The sequence below is a fragment of the Olea europaea genome, chromosome 17 (genome assembly GCF_002742605.1).
Source record: "Olea europaea var. sylvestris chromosome 17, O_europaea_v1, whole genome shotgun sequence".
In the NCBI taxonomy this organism is placed as follows: Eukaryota; Viridiplantae; Streptophyta; class Magnoliopsida; order Lamiales; family Oleaceae; genus Olea; species Olea europaea.
In genome coordinates this window covers 10,751,248-10,760,974 of record NC_036253.1, presented here as the reverse complement: position 1 = coordinate 10,760,974, position 9,727 = coordinate 10,751,248, and the positions used below count along the sequence as shown (strand labels likewise).

At 36.5% G+C, this 9,727-nt stretch overlaps 3 protein-coding genes and 1 pseudogene across 3 annotated transcripts; 1 reads left to right on the top strand and 3 right to left on the bottom strand.

Annotated features, from left to right (window-relative positions):
* Positions 1-1,974: 1,974 nt before the first annotated feature.
* LOC111366294 (60S acidic ribosomal protein P3-like) lies at positions 1,975-3,061 on the top strand. Its single transcript, XM_022987022.1, has 2 exons — positions 1,975-2,274; positions 2,669-3,061. Exons 1-2 carry the CDS (start codon positions 2,077-2,079, stop codon positions 2,834-2,836), a joined length of 366 nt encoding a protein of 121 aa, XP_022842790.1. The 5' UTR covers positions 1,975-2,076; the 3' UTR covers positions 2,837-3,061.
* Positions 3,062-3,974: 913 nt separating this feature from the next.
* Positions 3,975-4,424, bottom strand: LOC111365619 (cytochrome P450 71A1-like). Its single transcript, XM_022986157.1, has one exon. The coding sequence runs from the start codon at positions 4,422-4,424 to the stop codon at positions 3,975-3,977; it is 450 nt and encodes a 149-aa protein (XP_022841925.1).
* A 536-nt stretch (positions 4,425-4,960) lies between these two features.
* Positions 4,961-5,895, bottom strand: LOC111365618 (cytochrome P450 71B37-like). The gene is made up of 2 exons (XM_022986156.1): positions 5,523-5,895; positions 4,961-5,322 (listed from the first exon to the last, which is right to left on the bottom strand). The coding sequence occupies exons 1-2, from the start codon at positions 5,893-5,895 to the stop codon at positions 4,961-4,963; spliced, it is 735 nt and encodes a 244-aa protein (XP_022841924.1).
* A 456-nt stretch (positions 5,896-6,351) lies between these two features.
* LOC111366293 lies at positions 6,352-8,142 on the bottom strand (annotated as a pseudogene).
* Between the last annotated feature and the right edge of the window lie 1,585 nt (positions 8,143-9,727).

Here is a 9,727-nt window from a genome sequence, read left to right as displayed (position 1 = left end):
GATTGGTTTGTATCGTCCAACCTTCGCATTATGTGATGCACAATTATTGCACTTGTTGCGTGAATTTGTGCATTTCGTCGAACGTTTAAATAACATGTGTGCTCAGGTATGTACTTTTGTATCTTAAACATTTTTGAAGTTTTTATCTTAGAAGCTCGCATTAGCCAATGGCATGTAGTATTGACACAACACATAGTAAGAGATCTAAGATTCGACTTTTTAACCTTGAAATGAAACTTCTCTTTCAAAGCCTTAAGTTGAAGCCTTGTGTGTAACCGTTGCTTGCTAAAGAATATCTGATTCTTCATAATGTCCTCTTCATCAATCGACTGAATTGCATTTTGAATAAACAAATTTCCTTCGCTTAAACCTTCATCCGTATTATCAATCGTTCGTGGTTCTTGTAGTTCGCACATACCGACTTCGTCGCGTTCACGCAACGTATCTTCTATTGGTGAGAAAGGGTAAACTCCGACATGCAGTTCGTGCTCTCTAGCATTATATTCATCTACAATTACACACAACACCGCTTCTGTGTGAACAATAAAAAACCATTGCATATCCTCATCGTCGACTACATCAGCATGGGGTATATTCATGTTTGGAATTGTAAATTTCATTTGAATTCTGAACTTCATTCTGTCAACTTTAGCTTCTCGAATAATTTATGTACAAGCTCTTCATATGTAATATCATGTCGAACAACAATTGATGTTGTTCGGTTTCTAACCACTTCCACCCATTGTCCATGTTGACGAATCTACGACCATACGAGACAACAAAGCTCTTAACATCTCCTATAGCTGCATGTCATAAACAAAAATAATGCCAGCCACTAATGAAAATCGAAAACGAAGATGCTACCTGCATGCAATATGTGAAACGTTATACACGAAATTTTCCTAACTTAGTCAAGTTTTTAATATTATTGTCGACATTTGATAGTGTCGAGAATGATAGTATAAATATCATTTTTGACGTTTATAAATGTCTAGAATGACATTTATACTATCATTATCGACATTTCTAAAATGTCGAGAATGACATGACGGGATTCCATGCATTTATCACCTTCTTCAACTTCAACCACCATTTTTGCAAAAAAATTATTCCACCATAAAAGATATTCTAAATACAGAAGTATATTATTTAACTAAATTATTTAAGATGAAAGGTACAACAAATATCTACTCAGTGTTTGGATAATTTCATCCATTGAAGTGAAAAATACCTTATCAAAAATTTGAGATTTGAACATATATAACAACAACTACTAAATACAGCTTATAAAAAAATGAGAGTTCAAAGAAATATACATTCGACCGAGAAATGATGAGAGCCTAATCAACTTCAAATTTTGACGACAGTAAATTTCTTCACATAAAATAAAATGATTTCTTTGGAGTTGGAATCATATACTTGTATGTGTTAATGAAATTTCTATTTCTTCTTAATTTGTTCTAGAATAATTGATCAAAATCTAATTAAAAATGTAGATAAGTTGACTCACCTAGGTAATAGCAACATTATTGTGGCTTCTTATAGAAGTTATTTGCTTTTCTAAAAAATTGTGTCAAATTGATATAAAATTGATTAATCCTTTCACGACGGTAAAGTAGACAATTTGGTATGGAAATTGGACATTTTTACAAGGATTATCAAAATATGACACTTTTCAACTCATACCCCTTAAATTGAACATTCTTGAAAATGCCTCTATTTCTTTAACGAAGTACAAATTATTTTTTTAAATTTTTTTTCGTTGTAAAAATATTCATATTCTAATTGACAAATGCTGGGATGCATTTGTTACCAAAAGAAATTGTTGAAAAAATAATTGCTATTTGGCCAAAGGATATAGAAAAAAGGTGGAAAAAATAAAAAAGAAAAAAATGGAACAAATAAAACCGTAATTACTGAAAAAATTAGAGGACAAGTTAGTCATATCACTCATATGATACCTAACTAAAACCCTGGATCCTTTCCTTGGTGTGTCAGTGTGTCAGTATCCGCCTCACTCACAAGCCCTAAAGCACGCCAAATCCGACCAAATTCAGAGGGGAAAAAAAAGGAGAAATGGGAGTGTTCACGTTCGTGTGCAGGAGTTCAGATGACGAGTGGACGGCTAAGCAGCTGAACGGCGAGCTGGAGTCGTCCGCTGGCTCCAACTTCGAGCTGCAGCGCAAGCTAGTCCAAGCCGCCCTCTCGGTTGACTCCTCCGGTGCCGTCCAGTCCTCTTTCTCTTACGTCACACCTTCCTCCGCCGTTTTCCAGGTTTCTTTGTATATTGAATTATATATATATTTTTTATCTTTACTCGTAACTTAATTATTCGATGAGTGTAGATCTGATTGATATGCGTCATTCCCTCTATTTTGTGTTTGGGTCTAGTGTGGCAAGTATAAGACTTTATTGCGAAGCGAGCAACACTAACGTGTGTACATTTGGCTTCGGAAAGTTCTACCTTTCTATTGCAGGAATTATAATTTACTATTTGTGTTCTTTTCCTTGTTCAACGTGTGTTCAGTTGTGTCATTAAACCCCGAATTCTCATTATTTTATAGTGTGAAAATCTTGTGTTATAGTCGAATTTTCTAGAACTCTTGTTAGGTTCGTCCTAGGGATGCTTGTGTTGCAGTATATAATTGAATCTGTTGCAATGGCACAGGTGATTATTGGTGGTGCTGTTGGTGGTGGTGCATTCATTGGAGGAGGTGGAGCTGCAGCAGCTGCTGCTCCTGCTGCTGGCGATGCAGCTGAGGCACCTGCTGCTGAGGAGAAGAAGGAAGAGAAAGAGGAAAGTGACGATGACATGGGATTCTCTCTCTTTGATTAGTATAATTTTTTCACATTGTTGCCTACTGAATGTTACTACTTGGTTAAGCTGGAATTTTGATTATATGAATTATGGGTTTATAGACACTGCTTGCTTTTATTGGGTATTGAATATCTATGGTAAAAGATTGTTTATGCTTAACTGCATTTTCCCGTAGAATTTACCCCTGTATAAATTTGTGTGGCCATTTATATGCATTTTCCTTTTGCCTTGTATAGGCTCTCAGCCTCCTTTTTCGATTTTTTGTTTTTTTGCTTGGGGGCTGTGAAGAAATATTTCAATCTTTATTGTTAGATAGTTAGCAACAGGTGCTTTCATGTTGAATATTCATCCAAGAAACTGCATATTACATACACAGAACTGTATAATCGGCAGGGAATTTGAGAAGATAGGTATAAAGGGGTTAATGAAAAGGTAACCTATCTAATATCTGATATTTCCTTACAGCCTGCATTTTAGCTGTGCCCTTGATGTCTTCTAAGCTCAGCTTGTCTATTGCTTCGCTCTCGCCTCGATTGGTTCAACCCAAAACTTAACTAGAATCTTGAAAACAATTCAATGTTAGGCAGGTGGGCTATTGAAAATATGAAGCGTGAAGTCATTCCAATGCTTAAGTTGTTGGTTGTTTACTACTAGGGAAGGATGATTGATGCCCTGTTTATTTTGAAAAAATACAGTCTAAAATAGTTTTCTTATATCATTTCAACAATCCATTTTTCAATAAAATAATATTATATGCAAATTTAGAACTTTTACATAATTTTTAATCATACATTTTCTATCAATATACTACTCCAAAATATATTCTTCAAAAATAATGCGACTCAAATACACATTGAATTCTGAATTACACTTTTGCATGATGATGTCCTTGAATATATAGGATGGGGTGTAGAGTCGGTAGCTTGTTACAGCAGGAGAGTTACATAGATGCACTATATTTTTTCAATGCCAAGTAGTTGGGATCTTGAGATATACATTTAGTTCTGGAACAATGCTGCAGGTATAGGATTATTTGATAGAAAAATATTACAAACAATAAATATACACATTGAATTCTGAATTACACTTTTGCATGATGATGTCCTTGAATATATAGGATGGGGTGTAGAGTCGGTAGCTTGTTACAGCAGGAGAGTTACATAGATGCACTATATTTTTTCAATGCCAAGTAGTTGGGATCTTGAGATATACATTTAGTTCTGGAACAATGCTGCAGGTATAGGATTATTTGATAGAAAAATATTACAAACAATACATCTGTAATTCCTGGCAAAACATCAGAGTCAATGTCTTCCGCTTTCATCCGACGAGGCAATTCCCAGTCGAATGAGTAAAGAAGATTGGCGAGTGCAAGCTCCACTGTTACAAGTCCTAGAGACATTCCGGGGCAATTTCTTCTACCAGACCCAAATGGGATCAACCCGAAATCCTGCCCTTTGATATCAACAGCACTGTTTAAGAATCTTTCAGGCCAGAATTCCATTGGATTTTCCCAATACTCAGGATCTCTTGCAATGCCCCAAGCATTGATGTAAACTAAGGTTCTGGGCTGGATTTCATATCGCTGTATAATGCAGCTTTTCATTGTTACTCGTGACTTTATTCTCAGTTCTGAACTGCTTATGGCCACTTTAGGACTGACTGGCTCGAGAAATATTAGTTGCTGTGGTCGAAAATGTGGACGTAACTCTCCATACTGTGTCCATGCCTCCCCTCCCAATCCAGCCTTCTAGATGGCCTTGATGATTTCCATGTTAGCACTGTAGATATCGAGGTTTGATTACAATCTTCTTGAATTCAATCTTTCACATCACGAGCAAGCTAATTATGTGATTACAATGAATATCTCTAACCATTACGAATTTTTTGATTAAAAAGAAAATAATAAAATCTAAATCCAGCTGTGGATTACCAAGTCGATAAATCTTCTCTGATAAGTGAAATTGAAGATTAATATTCAATCTTTATTTTGAATAGAAATATGTAATATACAAGGAAAGTAGTACAATACTGGGAGACATAATTTCTCAATGAGCCTTGCCAACAAACCTACTAGGGTACGCATCAAGTTTTCTATATTTTACATTGTTTTGAAAGCTGAAATCATTCATTCATGAGCATTCAAGTACACAAGTAGTTTCTAGGCACAAGACAAAGTGCGTTTTTCTTGTGTACTGTAATTCCTGGCAAAACATCAGAGTCAATGTCTTCCGCTTTCATCCCACGAGGCAATTCCCAGTCGAATGAGTAAAGAAGATTGGCAAGTGCAAGCTCCACTGTTCCAAGTCCTAGAGACATTCCGGGGCTATTTCTTCTACCGGACCCAATTGGGATCAACCCGAAATCCTGACCTTTGATGTCAACAGCACTATTTAAGAATCTTTCAGGCCAGAATTCCATTGGATTTTCCCAATACCCAGGATCTCTTGCAATGCCCCATGCATTGATGTAAACTAAGGTTCTGGGTTGGATTTCATATCCCTCTATAATGCATGAAATTGTAGATTAATATTCAATCTTTATTTTGAATAAAACTATGTAAATACAAGGAAAGTAGTACAATACTGGGAGACATAATTTCCCAATGAGCCTTGCCAACAAACCTACTAGGGTACGCATCAAGTTTTCTATATTTTACATTGTTTTGAAAGCTGAAATCATTCATTCATGAGCATTCAAGTACCCAAGTAGTTTCTAGGCACAAGACAAAGTGCGTTTTTCTTGTGTACTGTAATTCCTGGCAAAACATCAGAGTCAATGTCTTCCGCTTTCATCCGACGAGGCAATTCCCAGTCGAATGAGTAAAGAAGATTGGCGAGTGCAAGCTCCACTGTTACAAGTCCTAGAGACATTCCGGGGCAATTTCTTCTACCAGACCCAAATGGGATCAACCCGAAATCCTGCCCTTTGATATCAACAGCACTGTTTAAGAATCTTTCAGGCCAGAATTCCATTGGATTTTCCCAATACTCAGGATCTCTTGCAATGCCCCAAGCATTGATGTAAACTAAGGTTCTGGGCTGGATTTCATATCGCTGTATAATGCAGCTTTTCATTGTTACTCGTGACTTTATTCTCAGTTCTGAACTGCTTATGGCCACTTTAGGACTGACTGGCTCGAGAAATATTAGTTGCTGTGGTCGAAAATGTGGACGTAACTCTCCATACTGTGTCCATGCCTCCCCTCCCAATCCAGCCTTCTAGATGGCCTTGATGATTTCCATGTTAGCACTGTAGATATCGAGGTTTGATTACAATCTTCTTGAATTCAATCTTTCACATCACGAGCAAGCTAATTATGTGATTACAATGAATATCTCTAACCATTACGAATTTTTTGATTAAAAAGAAAATAATAAAATCTAAATCCAGCTGTGGATTACCAAGTCGATAAATCTTCTCTGATAAGTGAAATTGAAGATTAATATTCAATCTTTATTTTGAATAGAAATATGTAATATACAAGGAAAGTAGTACAATACTGGGAGACATAATTTCTCAATGAGCCTTGCCAACAAACCTACTAGGGTACGCATCAAGTTTTCTATATTTTACATTGTTTTGAAAGCTGAAATCATTAGTGAGTGAGCAGTCAAGTACACAAGTAGTTTCTAGGCACAATACAAAGTGCATTTTTCTTCTGTACTGTAATTTCTGACAAAACATCAGAGTCAATGTCTTCCGCTTTCATCCCACGAGGCAATTCCCAGTCGAATGAGTAAAGAAGATTGGCAAGTGCAAGCTCCACTGTTCCAAGTCCTAGAGACATTCCGGGGCTATTTCTTCTACCGGACCCAATTGGGATCAACCCGAAATCCTGACCTTTGATGTCAACAGCACTATTTAAGAATCTTTCAGGCCAGAATTCCATTGGATTTTCCCAATACCCAGGATCTCTTGCAATGCCCCATGCATTGATGTAAACTAAGGTTCTGGGTTGGATTTCATATCCCTCTATAATGCAGCTTTTCATTGTTTCTCTTGGCACTAGAGGTGGAGCTGGAGGGTATAATCTAAAACTCTCCTTTCTTACTGCCTTTAGATAGGGAAGTTTCTCCAAATCATCTTTGTCCACTCGGCCTTTATTTCCGACCTGATATCTGATTTCTGCTTGCACGTTCTTCATCGCATTCGGATTCTTTATCAGGCTTGTCATTGCTCAAATTATTGTTGCTGCACTCGTATCCGTTCCTGCAATAAATATATTCTACCAAGCAGCACTAAAAGTCACTATAAGTTAGTTAATCATTTAAACGTCTAAAGATAAACTTAGTCGTCATCATTATCAAAAGTTGATAAATTACCATCAGTACTGCTTTTATATGATCCAGGGTGAGCTCGACAGCACAAGATTGTTGTTCTTTGAGCTGGATCAAGAGATCAAGAATATCCTTATTCGTTGATTTCGACCTACTAGGCTTCAAGTGCTCGTCGATGAGTTTTTGATAGAATGAATCCAAGTTTTGGAACGTCTTCTCGAGTCGAGTTGCCATACCGGAGAGTTTATCCACCCAACTAAATGAAGGTAAATAATCAGAAACAATTAAGCCACCCAGCATCGCGTCAGCTTGATGCGTAAGTTCATGAAACTTCTTAATTTCTGATTCCTGACCATCAATCTTCTTTCCAAAAGCAATTCTATAAATTAAACTGCTCGTGAAAGTCAATACTGTTTCACTTAAGTTAGTAAGATGACCATGATTTGAACGTGCCAAATCTGAGATCCTTGTGATCATACGAAAAACTTCATCTTCCTGAAGAGAGGTAAAAGATTGCACTTGTTTATTGCTTGAGAAATGAAGAACACAGATTTTTCTAATTTCCCTCCAAGATTCACCATAAGGCGCAAAGGCTACATCCAAGCCATTATAGGATAGCTTTGAAAGCTAATAAATTTAGGCCTGCTACTGAAAGTAAGATCATGGGTTTTAAGTACTTCTTTGGCCATTTTTGCTTAAGAAACCACAAGTACTGGAACAGAACCACGCTTCATGGACATAAGAGGACCATATTTCTTTGCAAGTTGCCATAAATATAGATGAGGAGTGGCAGGAGCAAATTGGAGCAGATTTCCAATGAAGGGGATACCTGGAGGACCTGGTGGAACAAGGTTTTTCTTCACCAATCTTTTCTGGGTCAAAATCAGGAAGAATAAAATAACAGGTAGAGACGGTAGTAGGAAGAATAGGATCATTTTAGTCTTGATTCGGATATGGAAAACTAAAAATGAGAATTTCTGAAAATCACAGTGCCCTTAGTCTATATTGGGTTAGGCATGTATGTGAGATTTTTTCTATATATATACATGGAGATTTCTATTTTCCCAAAAAAAAATATAGGATTTTTGTTTTTATTGCTGACTATTAATAGCTTTGCCAGAATTGTATGTGTGATAAGATCGGAGCACCAATAACATATTGGTTTGAGTCTATCCCTAATCAACTACTTTCCTTTTGTTCGAGTTATGGCTATTGTCGCCTGCCCCACTCGCTTATCGAAAAGTCGCTATTTTTTTTTTAATTCAATAAAGGGTTGTAACATTCTAGAAAATTGCAACGCGGCAATATAAAAATCAGTCTTAAAAAAACTTGTTCTCGATAAGAAAATCTCGTACATAAACGAGTAATTATTGTGTAGTCAAGTTTATTTTGAAACGATTAAACGACTAAGAAATCTCTCAAGATACTTTTTTGTCATACTACAGAGGAATATTAATGGAACTAGGTTAGAAGTACCCACACTAGGAATTATTTTCGTATTTATGTGGATAAAGGAGTACAAATTTATGGGCAGACATGCACTAATTAAAGGATACACCTGGTCCTCTATCATTTCTTTATGCACGTTTTATACTGGCTGCTCTGAAGAATTCAGAAAGAATATGCAATTTAGGACTGCAAAAATAAGTTGCCGCTAAATGTGCTTATCTCACCAGAAGTAACCTTTCCATGAGCGATGATGGATTCACAAGTAATCGTTATAATCCACCCGCTTTACAGTAAAGTCCCCATTTATTCCAACTGAATTCTGCGAAATCAAGTTCTTTACTGGAATTAGCCATCTCTAAATACCCGTCAGAGACGAGGATCCCCCAACCAGGGACACTTGCTCCGATACCATTATTGTAAACGAATGGGGGTGAACTCGTCTTTAAAACCAACTTCTGACGGACGGTGTTTAATGTGCTTACAAATCCAGAAGACAAAACTCCCACATGCAACATGGGATTCAAGAGTAATTGCTGCAGCAATACTCTTTTTGCGTATCTGATCGTTCAACATAAATTCGACCTCATGAACGACAACAAAAATTACAGGAAAAAAACAGAAGCTACCTTCTACTTCACAGGTTGTAGTGTATATGGGGAAGTCAGGAATATTAGATAGCCACGCACGAGAATTATTATTATTATTATTATTTTGGAAAAATATTATCATCTGCAATCTGCACACACCAATATATCCACACATTGGAGTTGTGTGGAAGAATAATATATCGTTTATGTATTCTGAACTTTACATGTTAACCTATTAATATACAGATCGCTTCTGAAGATGGAAGCTGAAATGATAGGTCTGAGGCCAATTGGAGCAAGAATGGAAGCTGCGGATGTATGTGATCTGGATCACTAGGATTCTGATGTTTGAATTTCGGACTGCATATAAAATGTAAGAGAAAATTTATCTTGGAGAATAAACATGCACTATCTCTGAACAAAAACAAAAATTGAACTCGGACAAAAAAAGTCGAATGTATCTATCTCCGCATCTCATTTGTCAAGTTTATGATCCCTTAGAAAGTAGGTCAGTTATATTTATTGAAGAAAAAGAGGTCAAAAAGCTGAGGATGTTCTTGAGTTTGAATAGAGATAAAAAGTCTCATACCTAA